At 49.0% G+C, this 19,532-nt stretch overlaps 1 protein-coding gene, 1 long non-coding RNA gene and 1 other non-coding gene across 6 annotated transcripts; 2 read left to right on the top strand and 1 right to left on the bottom strand.

The window, feature by feature from the left end:
- Window positions 1-91: 91 nt before the first annotated feature.
- Window positions 92-16,583, bottom strand: LOC123790901 (uncharacterized). The gene is made up of 3 exons (XR_015722634.1): window positions 16,460-16,583; window positions 3,033-3,139; window positions 92-472 (listed from the first exon to the last, which is right to left on the bottom strand). It is a non-coding gene; the product is annotated as an uncharacterized LOC123790901 (long non-coding RNA).
- LOC123791091 (U6 spliceosomal RNA) lies at window positions 10,160-10,266 on the top strand. The gene has a single exon (XR_006779282.1). It is a non-coding gene; the product is annotated as a U6 spliceosomal RNA (small nuclear RNA).
- Window positions 16,041-18,657, top strand: SMIM29 (small integral membrane protein 29). 4 transcript variants are annotated; one of them, XM_045795484.2, is made up of 5 exons: window positions 16,041-16,171; window positions 17,239-17,362; window positions 17,605-17,630; window positions 17,961-18,066; window positions 18,216-18,657. In XM_045795484.2, exons 2-5 carry the CDS (start codon window positions 17,312-17,314, stop codon window positions 18,279-18,281), a joined length of 249 nt encoding a protein of 82 aa, XP_045651440.1. In that variant the 5' UTR covers window positions 16,041-16,171; window positions 17,239-17,311; the 3' UTR covers window positions 18,282-18,657. The 4 variants fall into 4 exon arrangements, with proteins under 4 accessions (XP_045651440.1, XP_045651439.1, XP_045651437.1 ...); XM_045795483.2 differs by having other exon boundaries at window positions 17,239-17,422; window positions 18,000-18,066; XM_045795481.2 differs by having other exon boundaries at window positions 17,239-17,422.
- The last annotated feature ends 875 nt before the right edge of the window (window positions 18,658-19,532 follow it).

The following is a 19,532-nucleotide window of genomic DNA, read 5'->3' as shown; positions in this document are numbered from 1 at the left end:
GTCCCTCACATGAGTCTTATTTTGATTTTACCGCCACTCTCTGCTGAGGTCTGGAGAGTAGCCCTCGAGGTCAAAGGTGGCTCTGTGGATGGTCTGCTGTTCGGGGAGTTCGAGTGAGAAGTGAAGTGGGAGAAGCCCATGGCAGGCAGTGAGGCTCGGCGTTCATTTCCACGGGCCGGCACTGCTGCCGGCTGCCCAGGGATACTCCCGGGTGGACTGCCAGCCCCCAAGGGGACACGAAAGGGACAGAGGTGAGCTGCATCCAAGACAATACGAGAGCACAGACGTTGCTCTCCTGCATGGGCGCAGGAGGTAGGCATGGTAGGGTCAGGAAGCCTTGTGTCCCATCCTTTCCAGCGACTTCGGTCGGGGCTGCTGAAGGGCGGGAGCCGTGTTTCAAAGATGTATAGGGTAGGACTCCCGGGCAGAGAGCGGGCCAACCACCATCGGTGGGGGAGCAGCACCGAGTGACCTGGGAGACAGACAAAGAACACGTTAACCTGTCGTGAAAAATAAAGCGCGATGAGGCTAAGTTTGGAAGACGACGAAAGCCAGGCCAGGGAGTTGGACTTCACACGTGTGAAGCATTCTTGACCCGGATACAGTCCTGTAATATCAAACACGTTGGAGGAGGCGGCCGCAGGAAAGGTTGGACAGGAGTGGTTTGGAAGCGTGTGATACCCCGTGCATGAGAGGGCCCAGACTCGGGGCGAATGAACCTGGGGACGAAGAGAGGGCTCCAGAAGCAGGAGTAAACAGTGTGTCACGATCAGATAAACGTGTCCATCCACTGAGGCAGGCCGGTCTTCCTGGGATTCTGGTGGCATCACCAGTGGCCAAGTTTTGGTAAGCCAACAAACCTGATACAGTCAGTGTACCCAGAGGGTCACTACCAGGACGAGACTCACATGAACCTAACTCGTAAGAGGCTGAGATGGACGTGCCTGGATGACAGTTGGCTCTTTTGTATGATGACAAATGTCAGACCAAGTTAACCTGGCTAGGGCACCGGCTATCTATGTGAGTAGCCAAAAATAGGCAGGAAGTTGGTGGCTAAACAATAGTAACCTGATGACTTCATTCCACCACGGGGCAGATGCCCTAACAGCTGCTCAGGGCGCCCTTTCCCCCGAACTCTGATTCTGCAGGCCTCCTTTGTCCGTCCTGTGATGATCCCCCCTCCTTTATGAAAGGATTCTTTCTTTTGCCAGATTTAGTGTGCATAATGAGGCCATGAGCTTAGAAACGCTGACACCAGTGATGTGCTATTCTCAGGAAACTACCAGATGGCAATCTAATTGGGATCTGGGGTTCCCGGAACTCTCCACTCACCCGTGTCCCGTTATGATGGGCCATCGCGCAGGTGTCCCATCCCCATCACGCTTACTACCTATCGATTGTTCCCCCATCCAACTCAGAGGGTCCGTGTAGGCTTTAGGGTCATCTTGCTGCAGCCCAGGCTTCCAATAGCCTGTAGGACTTGTGGCTACAGAGAGAGAGGTCTAAAGAGCCCCCAAAACATGGAGTATGGGTGAGGAGAGGAAATTAGCTCAAAGGCCACCAGTGCAGCTGTGACACTGCTGGAACCAGCACCAGGGACAGTGCGCCACAGCGCTCATTGCAATGCCTGTGCCCTTTGCTCGGCTGAAAGGCAGCTCTGCGCATCCAAGCCAGACGAAGTTGGCACAGTTCTTGCTCATCCCCCGGTCAGGCTGGCTCCCATGCCCTCTAGAGCCCTGATCGTTGTGCCCAAGACAGCCTGGCGTTCTAAAGCATAGCCTTGTTTGCTTTCTAGTTTCAGACACATTTGGGGTGTGAAAGGTCTATTTTCTCTCCTAGGTCTTGTGACACCGAGGCTAACTCAGCATCTGAGGATGCAGCCCTGGGGCTTCATGTTCTATGTCCTGAATACCAGCCACGTGCTAAACCCAGGACACGCAGTCCTCACAGAGGCACCTGCTTGGGTGACAGATGGCACAAAATAGGAGAGATGACAGCCTGGGGAGGTAAGCCACTAGGGGCGGGGTCAGAAGGGACGAGGGAGAGAGCTCAAGCCGGAGCGTGGGAAAGGGTAAGGGAGCCGGAAGAGGGAGGAAGGACTGTCCTACATCGAAAGGCTGCCTGCTAGAATAGAACGTGTGAGCATCGCAGGTAGACCCCGGTTCAGGTCAGCTCGGCTGTTTGCCAGGCTCTGTGATCTTGGACAAGTTACCGTCCCCGCTCCCTCCTGTTCAGTGGGGGAGAAGTCCACTTGTCATGCTTGTTGTGAGCATTAAATAAGTGGAGGAATGTGTGTGACGTCAAAATTGCTGTGTGATCATTCAGTGGTAGCCGTGACGCCCACGTGCTCAGGGATGGCCAGGGGCTGTGCTGAGTTCACTGTCACAACAGAGACAATCACAGTGCAGAGTGACAAGTGCAATCAAAAGAAGGCTGAGGGAGGGACTGCGTCCTTCCCAGAGGAGCCATCCTCATAAAGGATGCAGGAGTTCTCAGCGAAGGGAACAGCATTGCCAGGCTAGGGCACAGCACTGTGTTCATGTAACAGCAAGTTTGCTGGGACTGGAAAATGATACCGAGAGTGGGCAGGGAGGTGAGAGAAGCAGGAGGGGCCACAGGAAAGGTCAGCCAGGGTCAGGCTTGGCAGGCTGTTTGAACTTCACTCCGCGTGACTGGGAAGCCAACAAAAGTTTTAAAACAGAGCAGTGACTGCATCGGGTTGGACATTTGAGGAAGATGATACTACTATCCGAGTGGTCCCTGTGTTCCAGGCCTTAGCACCAGGCAGTGCGCTGACGGCTTTACATTTAGTCTCTGCTTCGCTGCGGTGGACCTGTGATCATTACCATTGTCTGGTAATGGGAACGGAGGCTAAGGGAGCAAACTACTCTTGAAGGGAATTGGACAGACTAATTTGAAAAAATCCTAGGGTCAAGTCCCAAGGATGTCTAAAGATAATTTTTAAAAACTCCAAGGGAAAATACAGGAGGACTACGAGGGAAGTCCCATGTTCTGTCAGCATCGTGACTTACTATTGGGGGCGCCTGGCTGGCTCAGTCTGAAGAGTGTGCACCTCGTGATCTCGGAGTCGTGAGTTTGAGCCCCACGCTGGGTGTAGAGATGACTTAAATAAACAAACCTGAAAGAAAAAGAAATCAGGTGCCATAAAATAAAAAACTTCATAGAAGAGTCACTAAAACAATGTGATAGAGAAATAAAAGAGAAAATAGAACAGGGGACCGAGGAGCAGACCCATGCACATGTGGGAACACATTAAGAGCGGGAGGAAATGTGCGCCATGCGGGGAGAGACTGGATTCCTCTGTAAATGGTGTTGGAACACAACTAGCCAAATGGAAGAAAAAACAAAAGGAGCCCCTTACCGCACAACATGCGTGAAAATAAGTTCACAAATGTGTAAAATGAGTCCTAAAACTTTGAGGATAAAATACAGAAGTGAAGTAATCTATCTGAGGTCACACAGGTAATAAACGGAGAAACTGTGTGCAGTCGGACCTGAGGGCCTGCGGCCAGAACCGTGCCCTCTAACCCACTCAGTAGTACCCTGTCCTGGTCACTGTAGAGCCCCGCCCACAGTGGGTGTAGAGATTACTTAAAAATAAAATCTTGGGGGGCACCTGGGTGGTTCAGTCATTAAGCATCTGCCTTCAGCTCAGGTCATGATCCCAGGGTCCTGGGATCGAGCCCCGCATCAGGCTCCTTGCTCAGCAGGAAGCCTGCTTCTCCCTCTGCCTCTGCCCCTGCTTGTGTTCCTTCTCTCGCTGTCTCACTCTCTGTCAAATAAGTGAATAAAATCTTTAGAAAAATGAAAAATAAAATTTTGGGGGGCCTGGGTGGCACAGTCGGTTAAAGAGGCTGACTCTTGATTTTGACTCCAGTCTTGATGTCAGGGTCACACACAACCCCGAGACTAAGAGTCACACGCTCTACTGACTGAGCCACCCAGGCGCCCCTGAAGATACCTTTTTAAAAAAACAGTTACCCTGCTCTGGCCACCAAACACGGTCCAGCCAGTGGCAGGTCTAACCCCTGTTCATCACTTCATCACTCACTCATGCACCATTATCTACTCCCATCTCTCTGGTCCCCGTGTTCTTCCTCTGCAGCCTCCCTATAGAATTCCATCCCCAAATTAATCCATTCATTCCTGGACCCCACTTGGCTAGAGCTGCGCCCGCCCAGAGAAAAGCGGATACCGTGGGCTCGTGCCTCCCTCCACTGAGCCTCCAGTGCCGCCCATCCAGGCCCGGTGACTGTCACAGGCCACTTTCCTTCTCATCTGACTTCTCATCAGACCCCTCCCTTCTCCCATTGACGTTCCCGGCCATAGTCCTGTTTCTCCTCCTACCCATACCTTTCAGAGTAGAGTTCCAACTCCTTAGGTTAGCGCCCAGTATCTTCTGTGATTTGGCCCCTGCCCACCTCTGCAGATTCTTTTCCTGCCCAACTTTTCCCCTGATCTCCTCAAGCTTCTTGCCGTTCTCCAAACACCATTGCGCTGCCCCACGGCTCACATGTGCCGTGCCCTCCTTTGGGAAAGATCTCGGAGATTCTCTCCCCGCGGTGGGGTCGTGGAACTCCTGTACATGCCCTCGTTCTGAAGGCACCCTCTGAGGCAGGGAGACTCTCTCTGTTCTTGGTACCCAGCTGAGTGGCTCAGAGCAGGTACCTAGGAAATGTGGGGTGAAGGAAGCAAAGGGCCAAGTGATCATTTGGGAATGTGCCCAACACAGGGAAATGTATCCCTAATGTCACCCTGCACTCTGGACAGCTATACCAGCCACACACACGCCCCTTCAACTTTCCCCCAAACTGGGAAGGAAGCCAGCACGGCCTGCCCTCCGGGATCTAGCGGGGGAGAAGCTCGGAGCAGGGGGAGGCGGAGCACCCAGAGTAGTCTCCCCACTTTGGGATAACCAACCTCACACCCACCAGGGCCCCTTCCCCACACCTTACTCTTCCTGCCTTGAGTTTGTGGATTAGAGGGGGGAAAGGGGGAAGGTGCTTCGGGGGAGGAAACCCCCAATTCCTGCTATTCCCCTTCTCTCTCAGCCCAGGATCCTGTGAACTTTCCCGGACCTAGGGCAGGCCCTAATGGAAGGCTGGTCCCTTCTGTCGGACCTGTGTCTGAGAGCAGCCAGGGAAGCCAAGCTTGGATTGAAACCCGAAAAGGTCAGGGCAGTTGTGGGGATTTGCAGATCGAGGGGTAGAGTCAAGGGTAATTTGTTTGACTTGTGGGGAACTTGAGCTGAGAAGGTTGAGTGGACCGTTTAGAACAGCTAATATTACTTGAGCAGTTTACAAAGTACTTTCCCATCAGTTCAAACAGTTCCTTGAATGCCTTCCTGCCTATACAGGCCCAGGGCCCTGACCTTCACAGAGACCCTGAGACACAGGTACTTTGGTCCCCACCTCGTTGTTGAGGTTGCTGAAGCTTGGAGGAGACCGAGGACAAGGGAAAAGCAGGTTGGGTGGGGGGTCGGGTTCAGAAGGTGAAGGAGAGCCGGAGGGAAGCAAATACCTTGCAAGTCCGGCCTCTAGTGCTGTCAGGGGCTGGCCAGTAAAAAGATCCCTCCAGCCCCCCTTCCTTCTGATGCATTTTAGGACCCACTGAGTCCCCTCTCCCTTATTCCTTCAGGATATGCAGCCCAAGCAGGGGGCACCTGGGCTTTGGAAGGAGGGTGAGCCTCCTGGTCGTTACAGAGAAATGACCCATGTGAAGGGGACTTCTGCAGTTTGGGGGCCCAGGGTTGGAACCACCATGGAGGAACCCGGGCAGTCAAGGCCAGCTCAGGGCTGGACGGAGGCAGGAGGCCAGGTTGGGATGGGCCCTCCTGCTGGAACTTCTCGCAGCACCCGTGAGGACCGTAAAATGGAGGGAGCCCAAAAACAACAAAAAGAGACAGCCTTGCTCCAAAGCCCCATGCCTCAGCTCCTCAGACCGCCAGGGACTATGGGGACCCTCTGTCCTAAATCCCACCGGCCTTTATTCTAGAATGGCATGGGGGCCAAGGCTGACCCCCTCTACTGGCCACGGTCTTCTTCAAAGCTCTTCCTCCACTCCTCCCTCGTTCTGGAGCTGGCCCCCTGCTGCACCCACCGGAGAGAGACCCTTGGGCTTCTGAAAGAGGCGTTAGAACCGCTGGAGTGAGGCACGGAGGTGGGAAAGCACAGGGGCTGCAGGCAGGACACCAAGTAGCTTAACGAAAGTGAGCAAAGCCTACCAGGAAGCACCCTCTGAAGTTGGGATTATGAGTAATTTATTTCCTTCTTGTTACGTCTACATTCTCCAACTCTTGAGAGTAATTTTCTTTTTCAATCAGAAAGGAAATAGAGGTGCCTGGGTGGCTCAGTCATCTGAGGGTCAGACTCTAGGCTTCGTGATCTCAGAGTGGTGAGATCGAGCCGGCCTTGGGCTGCGCACTCAGCAGGGAGTCGGCTGGGGATTCCCTCTCTTCCTCTCTCTGTCCCTCCCCACGCTCCCGCGCTTGCTCTCTCTTTCTCTAAAATACATAAATAAATCTTTAAAGAAAAAAAAAGAAATCCACTGTCATTATTTAAAAGGAAGGAAGGGAGGGAGGGAGGGAGGAAGGAAGGAAATAGTCCCTTACACTAATGGAGCATTTTATTATTTACCTAATATTTAGTCCTTTTATGTTATTTCTTTCAGGCAAAAATAATCTTACTTGTAGGTGGATATTATGAATGAATTTTGGAGATAGGGACTCTGAGATTCCATGGTGGTGACTGACTGACTGCAAGGCTCAAAATTGTCGTGAGCAGAGGGGTCGGGGAACTTCGAGCAGCCTGGCGAGGCTGAGCTGGACCAGCATGATGGCGGCCATGAGGATTCTGCTACGGTCTTGGTTCCTCTTTCTTTCTGTGTCTCCCCTTCCCAATCCCTGGGCATGCTTCCATTGAGTCACATCATTAACTCCATTAACTCATTTATAAAGGAAATACGCACTGATAACCTACAGGGCATTCCATTATTTTTTAAGGCATTCTTTATTCATATATTTTTTAAAATTTTCTTGAGGTATAGTTAACATACATTACACATACTCAGGGTGTACACGTGGATAAGTCTTGACATATGTGTTCATATGAAACAATCACAACCAAGTCAGTGGACCTGTCTGTCACCCCCAAAAGTTTCTTTGTGCCTCCTTATGATGCCTCTCTCCTGAACTCCATGCCTCTACCCCCAAGCAAACACGAATCTGCTTTCTGTCATTACAGATTAGTTTGCATTTTCTAGTTTTATAGAAATATAATCACACATCATAAATTTTGTATGTGTTGCAAACTGTCGATTCCAGTTGATAATTTTTGCATACAGATATCCAATTGTTCCAGCCCCACTTGCTGAGAAGGCTGTCCTATTCTGAGTTTGCTTAGTATTTTTATCATGAAAGGATGTTGAGTTTTTGTCAGATGCTTTTCTGCATCTATCGAGGTGATCATGTGGTTGTTTTCCTTCGCCCTATAAATGTGCTGACATTGATTTCCTAGGAACTCAGCCTTGCGTTCCTAAGATAAATCCCACGTGGTTACAATGCATAATCATTTTTAATGGGCCACTGGATGTGATTTACTAGTATTTGTTGAGATTTGTATCTATATTCATAAGGAATATTGATCTAGAGTCTTCTTATGGAACTTTCTCTGGCTTTGGTATCAAGATGATACTGGCCTCATAGAATGTGTTAGGAAGTGTTCCCCTCCTCTTCTATTTTTTTGGAAGAGTCTGAGAGAGATTGGTGTTAATTCTCCTTTCGATGCTTGTAAAGCCATCTGATCCTGGACTTTTCTTTGTTAGGAGGCATTGTAATTTATTAAGATTTGTTCTGTGGCCTAACACATGGTCTGTCCTGGAGAATGTTCTGTGTATACTTGAGAACAGTGTATATTCGGTCACTGGGAGGAGTGTTCTGTATGTCCTTCCTCATCTTCTGTATAGGACATGCTGTCCGTTATTGAAAGTAGGGTACTGACACCTCCAAGTCTTCTTGTAGATGTGTCTCTTTGTCCCTTCATTTCTGTCGTTGTTTGCGTCATTCAGCTCCTTCGTGAACTGACCCTTTTATCAATATATAATGTTCTCCTTTGTCTCTTGTAAGTTTTTGATTCAACATCTGTTTTGTCTTGGGGGCGCCTGGCTGGCCCAGTCAGTAGAGCATGTGACTCTTGATCTTGGGGTCATGAGTTCGAGCCCCATGTTGGGTGTAGAGATTACTTAAATAAATCCTTAAAATAAATAAATTAGAATAGAATAGAATAGAATAGAAGAATAGAATAGAATAGAATAGAATAGAATAGAATAGAATAGAATACAGTAGGATCTATTTTATCTAGAATTAGCAGAACCACCCTGGCTGGCTGTCTTTTGGTTACTCTTTGCATGGAATATGTTTTTCCATCCTTTCACTTTCAGCTTATTTGTGTCTTTGGGTCTAAAGTGAGTCTCTTAGGACGCCTGGGTGGCTCAGTGGGTTAAGCGTCTGCCTTTGGCTCATGTCATGATCCCAGGGTCCCAGGATCGAGTCCCGCATTGGACTCCCTGCTTGGTGGGGAGTCTGCTTCTCTCTCTCCCTCTGCCTGCCACTCCCCCTGCTTGTGGCACTCTCTCTCTCTGACAAATAAATACATCTTAATAAAGCGAGTCTCTTGTAAGCAGTAGATACTTGGATTTTTAAAAGATATTTTTGACCATTTTAAAGTGGACAGTTCAGTGGCAGTAAGTACATTATTGTGTACCCACCACCATCCATCTTCACAACTTCTTTCGTCTGCCCAAACTGAAACTCTGTACCCAGTAAATAATAATTCTTCATTTCCCCCTTGCCCCACCAGTGCCCAGAAACCCCCACTCTACTCTCTGTCTCGATGAATTTATTACTAGAGTATGGAGAGTACTAGGTACCTCATATAAGTGAAATCATTAACATCTGTCATTTGTAACTTTTTTTTCACATAGCATAATGTCCTCAAGGCTCAGACATGTTGTGGATGTGTCAAAATTTCAGTCTTCTTTAAGGATGAGTAATATTCCATCGTATTGTATGTACCATAGTTTGTTTATCCACTTATCCGTCAGTGGGTGTGTGGGTTGCTCCCGTCTTTTACCTAACGTGAATAATGCTGCTGTGAACACGAACGTACAGATATCTGGCCGAATCCCTGCATTCGGTTCCTTTGCGCACATACTTATGTAGAATTGCTGGATCGTGTGGAAATTCTATTTTTAATTTTTTGAGGAACTGCCATACTGTTTTCTACAGTGACTGTACTTTCTATATTCTCACCAGCAGTACTCAAGAGCTCCAGTTTCTCTACCTCCTCACCAACATTTGCTTATTTTATGTTTTGTTTTGTTCTAAGTAACAGCCACCCTAATGTGTGTGAAGTAGTATCTTGTTGTGGTTTTGATTTGCGTTTCCCCAATTAGTGATGTTGCGCATCTTTTCATGTGCTGACTATTTGTTATCTTCTTTGGAGAAATATCTATTCAATTCCAGTTAGAGCATCTGTATTTATTTATTTTCAGTTAGATCATTTTTAAATCCATTCTGCCGATCTGTCTTCTTCTGTGTGTAGTAAAATATACATGAAATTTACCATTAAGTATACAATTCAGTGGTATCAACTACATTTATAATATTGTACAGTCATCACCAAGCTCTGTTTTTCATTGGTGAGCTTAATCCGTTTACATTTAAAGTCATTACTGGGGCACCTGGCTGGCTCTGTCGGTAGAGCATGCGACTCTTGATCTCCAGGTTTTGAGTTCAAGCCCCATGTTGGCTGTACAGATTACTTTAAAATAATAATAATAATGATAATAATAATAATAAAGTGATTACTGATATTAAAGGATTTACTTTTGCAAGTGTTCTTTTCTAGATGTCATCTTTTTCTTCCTTAATCCTTCCAATACTGCCTTCTTTTGTGTTTGATTTTTTTCTAGTGTACCATTTTGATTTCCTCTTCATTTCCTTTTCTGTATATTTCCTACTTGTTTTCTTAATGGTTACCATAAGGATTACAATTAACATCCTAGGATTAATAGCTAATTTTTCATCAGACACCGTGAAGACCAGAAACAAGTAGGATGATATATTTAAAGTATGGATAGGGGGCTCACTTCAGCAGCACATATATGAAAATTGGAATGATACAGAAAAGATTAGCGTGGCCCCTGCACAAGGATGACATGCAAATTCATGAAGCATTCCATATTTTTAAAGTTACACTTACAAAAAAATTAACTAAAATAAAGTACTGACAGAAAAGGAAAAAAAAAAAAAAAACAACTGTCAACCAAGAATTCTATATCCATGGGGCGCCTGGGTGGCTCAGTTGTTAAGTGTCTGCCTTCGGCTCAGGGCGTGATCCCAGAGTCCTGGGATCAAGCCCCACATCAGGCTCTTCTGCTGGGAGCCTGCTTCTCCCTCTCCCACTCCCCCTGCTTGTGTTCCCTTTCTCTCTGTCTGTCTCTCTCTCTGTCAAATAAATAAATAAAATCTTTAAAAAATTTTAAAAATAAATAAATAAATAATAAATAAATAAAAAACATTCCCAGATACACAAAAACTAATGGGATTTGTTGCTAGTAGACCTGCCCTACAAGAATTGTTAGAGGGAGTCCATCAGAGTGAAATAAAAAGGCACTAGATGAAAACTCAAAGCCACATAAAGAAATAAAGATCATTGGTAAAGATAACTACACAGTAAATTTTTTTTTTAAGATTTTATTTATTCATTTGACAGAGAGAGAGAGACAGCCAGCGAGAGAGGGAACACAAGCAGGGGGAGTGGGAGAGGAAGAAGCAGGCTCACAGCAGAGGAGCCTGATGCAGGGCTCGATCCCAGAACGCCGGGACCACGCCCTGCGCCGAAGGCAGATGCTTAACAACTGAGCCACCCAGGTGCCCCAGTACAGTAAATATTTTTAAAAACTAGTATTATTTTATTTTTGGTATGTAACTCCTCCTTTTTGTTTCTTATATGATTTAAAAGATGCATAAAACAATAATCACAAATCTATGTTCACATGTACATAATGTATAAAGATGAATTTGTAACAATAACAAGATAAAGGGGGTATGGAATTGGATAGGAGGCATTAATGTATGCTATTAAAGCTAAGATGGTATCAATTCAACCTAGATTGTTATAAATTTATCTATTTCTTCTTAAGTGCACTTAGGTAATTTGTGTCTTCCCATGTGTTCTCTATTTCAACTAAGTTGTTGAATGTATTGGCATAGATTTATCCCTAATATCCCCCTTATTATTCTTTTATTAGCTGTAAAAATCTGTTGTGATGTCACCTCCCTCATTCCTGATATTGGTGATTTTTTTTTTCCTGATCATTCTGGCGAGAGGTTTATCTCTTTTGTTGATCTTAAGCACCTTTTGGTTTCATTGATTCTTCTTTATTTTTCTGTTTTCTATTTCAAAGATTTCTGCATTGATCTTTGTTATTTTCTTCTGCATACTTTGGTTTCAGGTGGAAGCTGGGTCATTGACATGAGATCTTTCTTAAAAAAAATAAAAGGCATTTAGTGCCATAAATTTCTCTAATAGAGGTGTGCCCTACAAATGTTGTGTTTTCATTTTCATTCAGTTCAAAATATGTCTAATTATTATTTTTAAAATATTTTTTAAATTTTATTTTTAAATAATCTCTACACCCAACGTGGGGCTCACATTTACAACCCTGAGATTAAGAGTCACGTGCTCTGCCTACTGAGCCAGCCAGGCATCCCCCTAATTATTTTTTTATCTAGAAGTGTGTTATTCATTTCCAAACATTTGGGGATTTTCCAAGGATCTTTCTGTTATTTGTTTATTTTTTCTTTCTTTCTTTTTCTTTTTAGAGAGAGAGAGCGAGTGAGGCTGGGGGGAGGGGCAGAGGGAGAGAGAATCTTAAGCAGCCTCCAAACTTGGTGCAAGCCCAACGCAGGGTTCAGTCTCATGACCCTGAGATTATAACCTAAGCTAAAATCAAGAGTCAGGCACTTAATTGACTGAGACACCCAGGCGCCCCAGAATATTACAATAATATATTTCCATGTCTTGTCTAGCCTTTATGCTATTGACATAATACATTTTACTTTTACATATGTTAACTGGAATCCTTTTAAATTTGAGACTTGTTTTATGGCCCAGAATATGGTCTATTTTGGTAAATGTTCTCAGTGCACAAACGCCATGATACACTATCATTTTTTAAACATAATTATCTTTTAAAAAGATGTAAGTAATAAGAAGAAAACACATATATTTGTACTCAGTTGGTTACCATTGCCAGAGCTCTTCATTCCTTTGGGTAGGTCCATATTTTTACTTGGTACCTTTTTCTTTTTGCCTGAAGAACTTCCTTTAACATTTTTTTGTAGTGCAGGTCTGCTAGTGATGAATTCTTTCAGTTTTTATATATCTGAAGATGTCTTTATTTCACCTTTGTTTTTGAAAGATATTTTTTACGAAGTTTTAATTTGAATTCCAGTATAGTTAACATACAGTGTTATGTTAGTTTCAGGCGCACAATATAGTGATTCAACACTTCCGTACATCACCCTGTGCTCATCACAACACATGCACACCTCCATCCGCATCACCTGTTTTACCCACCCCACCCCCCCGCTCTGGTCACCACCAGTTTGTTCTCTAACATTAAGAGTCTGTTTCTTGGTTTGTGTGTGTATGTGTCTTTCTTTCTCTTTTCCTTGGCCTATTTTTTGTTTGTTTCTCAAATTCCACATAAGTGAAATATTATATTTGTCTTTTTCTGACTTACTTTGCTTAGAATTATACTCTCTAGCTCCATCCATGTTGTTGCAAATGGCAAGATTTCATCCTTTTTTATGGCTGAAAATACTCCATTGTATATTTGTACCCCATCTTCTTTACCCATTTATCTATCAGTGGACCTTTGGGCAGCTTCCATAATTTGGCTGTTGTATGTTTTTGAAAGATATTTTTGCCTAATGTTCTACATTGGGAGGTTTTCTTTCAATACTTTAAAGATATTGTTTCACTGTCTTCTTACACGGATCGTTTTGGGTGAAAATCTGATGTCATTCTTAACTTTGTTCCTCTGTACATTACATCTTTTAATATTTTCTCTTTATTACTCATTTTAAGCAATTTGATTATAATGTGTCTTCACATAGATTTTGTTCATGTTCCTTTGCTTGGGGTTTATTGTGTTTCCTGGATCTGTGGGTTTATAGTCTTCATTAAGTTTGGAAACTTTTCAGTCCTTATTTCTTCATTTTTGTCCCCTCTTTTTCTCTTCTCATGGGTCTCTAATTACCCATATATTAGGCCATTTGAAATTGTCTCACAAGTCACTGATGCTCTTGTAATTTTTTTTTTTTAGATTCTTTTTTGTCTCTTTCATTTTGGATAATTTCTATTCTAATGCCTTCGTGTTCACATATCTTTTCTTCTGCAATATCTAATCTGCCATTAATCTCATCTGGTATATTTTTCATCTTGGACATTGTAGATTTCGCATCAGAAATTCAATTTGAGGCTTTTTTATATCTTGTCTCTCAACTTTTTGAGCATAGGGAATACATTATAACTGTTTTAATGTCCTCCTTAGGCCCAACGTCTTTCAGTTCTGGGTTAGTTTCAGTTGATTACAGACTGTTTTCCTTCCTCTTTGCATGTCTAAATATTTATGGATCCATTTTTTTAATGGGTGCCACACATTATGATTGTTATCTTATTGACGGCTGGATAGCTGCATTCCTATAAATCTTGAGCTTTGTTCTGTAATGAATTTACATTACTTGTCAACAATTTGATCTTCCTAAGTGTTGTTTTTATGGTTTGTTAGGTAGGTCCAGAACAGGGAGACGTAAGGATGAGCAAGGCATTAGTGAAGGTGGATACATAAGCCCAGGCACAAACCATAGCAAGACAGGTAAGGGGACAGTCGAAACTTGATCGGGGTGGCAGAGTGCAGCCTCAGCTCTGCCCTATATCTCCCCTTCCTGAGGTAGCAGCAGCATGAAGAGAGCAGGGAGGGCTGAAGTATTCCCTTGCTAGGCTCGGGGGTACCCTCATGGGATCCGAAGCCTTATCACAGGAACAAACCAGGCTTCAGATACAGACATGGAGCAGCTGCTGGCACAGAGCTGCCCAGAAAGAGTGGCCCAGCTGCCATTCCAGTCTGCTCCACCCTAGCTGACCACACCAAGGGCCCTGGGAAGCCACCACACTGCTCAGGGCCGCGGCTTACTCATTTGTAAGCTGGAGTCACCGCACCTGCCCTGCCTAGCTCAGAATGGTGTTCTGTCCTGGGAGTAAGGCGTGCTCACTTGAGCAAGCACATGTACTAAAACTGTCCTGGAAGTAAGGGAAGCAAAAACATGTTTCTGACACTGAGACCCTGGTCCTTTCTACACACTGGCTTAGCCAGCTGGCCACTAAGCCCACTCCTAGAGGGCCCTCAAGATATGTGGTCAGAAGCTGTGAGGATGAGGACAGAGGTTGGGTGTGTGGGCAGCCAAGGGCATCTATGTTCTAAAACCTATCATTGATCCTAACCTCCTTGCAAGGCAGGCTCAGCCACGGAAGATGGCCTCCTCCCTTGGCCTTCAACTCTGATAGAAGCCTGGGATGAGTGGTCTCCTTATTCTGGAGACTCAAAAGCCTGAGAATCCACCTGGAGCCTCCAGACCTGGACATTTCTGTCATTCCTTTCCCTTTATCTCTGATTTCCTGCCAGTCAGATGACGGTGTCTGAAGGCAAGAGGCCAGAGTTCCCAACTGCCCTCTGGTTCTAGGCTGGGTCATCTCTGCATCAGACCTGCCCTAATCCAACCTCGTTCGGAAAAGCCTGAGGAAACAGGCCAGACCAGACCAAGTGACTCAACCATGTCCGTGCAATTGGCTGTCTCTGGCAAGAATAAGGTGGTCCAGTTTATCCCTCTATCTCCAGTAGCACCCAAGGATCCTGGAGAGCCTCCGCCTGGTTCAGTTCCCACAACTTTTATGTTCTTGGGTGTCTTCCATCACCTGCCAGTCTGGAGTTTTCCTAACCGTGTGTGATTTTGGGGGAGAGGTGGGAAGGTCTGGGTACAAAGCCACGCCCATGTATTTGAGGTAATTGTAGATTCACATGCAGTTGTAAGAAACAATAGACATCCCCTGTACGCTTAGCCTAGCTTCCCCCAGTGCTAACTTAGAGAAGTATCACAACCAGGATGCTGACATTGGTAAAATCCATCAATCCATCTCTAGTGTGTGCCACTGTAGGGATCAGACCAGTAGAGCTTCCGAATTTACCTACTTCTCAAGTTCCTTGTGGCCCAGGGGGGCTGCACCCCGCTGCTCCATCTGTGCCCCTGACAACTGGATGGAGGTTAGCGGGGGATTTAACAGGGCGTGTAAGTGCTAGACTCCTTATCCACGTCATCGATTAATCCTCACAAGAGCCTGTTTCACGGACCTTAAGACTGAGGCGCAGAGAAGGGTGGAGGGTAAGTGGATCCCAGGTCCCATGGGGGCAAGAGCTAACCCAGGCTTGCCCACTCTATCTACCCTCAGAGCACAGCCCATTGGGCCACTCCGGGCACTACGGGGTTTGGAAGGCTCCGCAAACATTAATGGAGTCCTTGTGGGTCCCGGGCAAGGTCCCGGTGGCAGGGACAGCAGCCAGTCGCCGCACGCCGGGACTAAGTTTCAGGGCGTGGCTTGGGCCTACACCTGGGCTCCACCCCCGAGGACCAGCAATCCCAACGCCCGGCCGCAGCCGGCGACGGGAGCTCCCCACAGCGGGCGCCCAGCGGGGGTCCGCCCCGGGGGACGCCGGGAACCCACCCGGCTCCGCCCCGCCCCTCCCCGCGCGCTCTCCTCCCCCCGCTGCGCAGCGCTCGCCTGCCCCCTGCTGCCGGGGGGTGGACCCTGCAACCCGGGCACTCCCCGCCTTCGCACCGCGCACCCCCCATCTCGGGATTGGCCGCTCCAGAAGTCTCCGGGCCGTCCGCCTTCCGCCACTGGATTGGCTGGGCCCCGGGACTGAGGCCCCGCCCATTTCCCCGGGTCCTTTGATCACGCGCCTGCCGGCTCTTCCGGGGCCTGGGAGCCAACCGAGGGCGTTCCTGTCCGGGCTGCAGCGGCGGGAGGTAAGGCATGATCGGGTTGGATGGACTGCAGAGCGCCAGCACGGGTCCACGTCTCGGGGTGTCGGGATTCCAGGATACCCGGGCCCTCTGCGCAGCCCCCAAACCTCCCTTCCCCGGCCTGAGCCGCCCGGCGCCGTGGGAACTACCTCCCACTCGCCGATGCTGGTCCGCATCCTAGGAGCGGTCCGACACCCGCCCCACTTCGGCATGTCCCCTCGACCGTGGGACGGTGTGCATGCGACCGGGGAAGCTCGGTGCCCCACGGACACCGGGACGGGTAGTTCATACCTTGCCCTCCAATGGAGACCCAAGCGAAGCGGGGTCAGGGACCTTGGGGTCTGCGTACAGGAGCCCATCGACAATCTCCTAATATCCGTCGACGGGAGCTGAACCTCTCACCTCTGCCTGTCAGCCCAGGCTAAGAGGGGAGGGACCTGGGCGGAGCCCCGGGTGGGGACCAGAGGGAGGTGACATCACCTCTCAGATACAATCCAGCCCTGCCCACTTGTGTCCACCCTGGCACGAGACCAGTGGGGGAGAGGCTGTCCCGGCTGTATATCTGCAGTAACACCAGGGACAAGGAGGGCATAGGGAGGGCCTATAGCCTAAAGTGTGGGGATTGGACCGGGACTGAGGCAGGCTCCTGCAGATGCTCCTACCTCACCCCCAGGCCTCACAGTGCAGGACCCTCATATTTTTGTCATCTCCCCCTTTTGCTCCACTGGATAGGTGGTGGCAGCCCAGTGTCCCAAGAGGTTGGAAAAGGAGTTGGGAATGTGTTCTAAGCTTTTCCCAGTTGAAATGTGCACATGTTTGGCCGGCACCTGAGCTGGGACCCACCCTGATTTGGGGTAGGAGCCAGGTAGGGCTCTGGGCCTCCCCTTGGTGCCCTCTACACCCAGGATTTCCCTGGAATCACTGGAGGGTTACACCCAGCACACTGACCTGGAGGATCCCTCGTCCCAGTGCCTGACCTAAGTTTTGATACATCACCCGCTCTTGGAGAGGGATCCACAGCTTGGATGTCACCCTGGGTGAAACTGATAACCTCCCTTTCTCCTCCCCAGGGAGCCCAGCAGAGGCGCCCTCCCGAGGCACTACTGCCCATGCTGACTACCCAGCCCTCTGGCTGCCGATGTCATGAGTAACACTACAGTGCCCAATGCCCCTCAGGCCAACAGCGACTCCATGGTGGGCTATGTATTGGGGCCTTTCTTCCTCATCACCCTGGTCGGGGTGGTGGTGGCTGTGGTAAGGAGCCCCCACGGACACACATACACACCCACACCTCTGCTGAGGTGGGGGGGGTGCTGGTCCAGCCCGCCTGCACACATGTCTCAGCTATCCTGCTGTGATGGGTGAAGGGGGGTAGAGGTGGGTCTCTCGCGGGCCATCCTGGGTCAGCAGGCTCCACAGCGCTGTTTCTGTTACAGGTAATGTATGTCCAGAAGAAAAAGCGGTGAGTGTCCCTGTCCCCAGTGTTACCTCCCCTGCATTCAGCTTACATTTCTTCCCATAGGCTCGGGTTCTCTACATCCACGGTTAAGACGCCCCTCGGCTTTCCTTACACAAGCCTGAAATTCCCTACACCCCATCGTTAGGTTTTCCTGCCCAAACTGGGCTTACCCACCGAAGAGGGGTCCCTTCTAGAACGGGGCATGTATTCTCAGAACGCTAGTGTGCCCCCAAAGGCTCCCGCTGGAAGGGTCCCTGCCTTGGTGGGTAGAGACAGGGCAGCCAGGTGTGGGGGTGGGCACCCCCGGGCTGAGCGCCCTCCCCTGCTCCCCAGAGTGGACCGGCTTCGCCATCACCTGCTCCCCATGTACAGCTACGACCCCGCCGAGGAGCTGCATGAGGCCGAGCAGGAGCTGCTCTCGGATGTGGGGGACCCCAAGGTGAGCACTCGGGGGGCAGGAGAATCAGCAGCCTGGTTCTGCCCTCAGCCCGGACCGGCTGGGCCAAGGCTAGCGGGGTGCCTGCAAGGCAGTGCTGCGGCCTCTGCCCTGGACCTAGCCCTGTGGCTCCGTCTCCCCCCCCCCCACAGGTGGTACATGGCTGGCAGAGTGGCTACCAGCACAAGCGGATGCCCCTGCTGGATGTCAAGACCTAACCTGAGCCCCCAATCCCCTGCTCTCCAGAACCATGGGGTCTTGGGAGAGCCCGGGGCCTACAGCCTGCGGCTTCCTTCCCCACTTGCACTCACCCGGCTCCCCCTGCTGGGAACTGGGTCTCCTCTCCTCCCATCCGTCCCCGGCAGCGCCTCGCTCCCCTGGCCAGGCCTTCAGTCCTTGGTAGGCCGAGCCTTCCACCACTCCCCTGGGCTCAGTTTCTCCTGCCCCGTTGGAAGGGTGGTTGGAGACAGTTTCCTGGGCACCACCTCTCTCTTGAGCCCTCCCCAACCTGGCTTTGGATTTGTTTCCATGGTGACAGGGCCTAATGTATAGTATTCAGTATATATATTTTGTAAATAAACTGTTTTGTGGCTAGGGGTGTGGTCACTTTCTTTCAGGAGAGGCTTAAGTTACCTTCCCTGGAGTTAATGCTCTTCCTCCCCCAGCCTGAAAAGCTGGACAGAATCCACAGAGCACCACCCCCACCAACTCGGTCCTTGGCTTTCACCTTAGCTATCCCAGGTACCCACCACAGAAGGACTCCGGTCCAGAAAAGGATATTTTTTTTATTCAAGTAACTGCAAATAGGAAACCAGATGGGGGGGCCCCAGGCTGGGACAAATAATGGCTACCTCCTCCCCGGCAGAACAGGGGGGAGAAGGTGGCCCCTACACCCTCGACGGTCAATACAGGCCCCCCCCCCCTCACTCTGCTGCAGCATCCTAGGGGCAGGGCCCCACCTTCCCTGGGACTGGGGTGGTCGGTAACCCAGCCTGCTCTGCCCCAGGCCCCTTCCCCTAAGAGCATCTTGGAGGAGGGGAACGTGGGCAGAACAGGAGGAGGCAATGAGGATGAACATTTGGCGCTGGTCGCAGCAGCAATGACGGATGTCTAAGAATGGAAACATTGAACGAAAACAACACAACTGTCCAGAGGTAGTTTGTGAACAGAGGAAAAGATGGAACCAGAACCTTGGGGGGTGGGGAGGAGCAGAAGGGTGGGAGTGGGCAAGGCTAGCTCCTTGTTATTAGTGCCCCATGTGAGGAAAGGGGAAACTGAGGCCTAGGGGGGAAGCGGATGGGGTTGGGCAGTGGCTCCAGCCCACCTGAGGAGGCCGCCGCAGGGAACCTGGGCCTCCGGGACCTCACCTGGAGGAAGGGGGAAGTCCCCCGCACTGCAACAGATTCCAGGGTGGGGGGGAGGTGGGCTGGAGCCCATCTAGAGAGGGTGGCGGGCTCAGACCCCTCCTG

This window comes from Ursus americanus, chromosome 32, assembly GCF_024610735.1.
Source record: "Ursus americanus isolate L20-20 chromosome 32, mUrsAme1.1.p, whole genome shotgun sequence".
Lineage (NCBI taxonomy): Eukaryota > Metazoa > Chordata > Mammalia > Carnivora > Ursidae > Ursus > Ursus americanus.
Note: the sequence above shows the minus strand (reverse complement) of the source record. Positions and strands in the feature narration are given on the sequence as shown.

Bases quoted from the DNA above. Each gene is read 5' to 3' on its own strand.
- SMIM29 (XM_045795481.2), top strand. From the start codon at position 17,312: ATGAGTAACACTACAGTGCCCAATGCCCCTCAGGCCAACAGCGACTCC. The intron at 17,423-17,604 runs GTAAGGAGCCCC...TTTCTGTTACAG, and splicing joins TCGGGGTGGTGGTGGCTGTG to GTAATGTATGTCCAGAAGAA. The intron at 17,631-17,960 runs GTGAGTGTCCCT...CCTGCTCCCCAG, and splicing joins TATGTCCAGAAGAAAAAGCG to AGTGGACCGGCTTCGCCATC.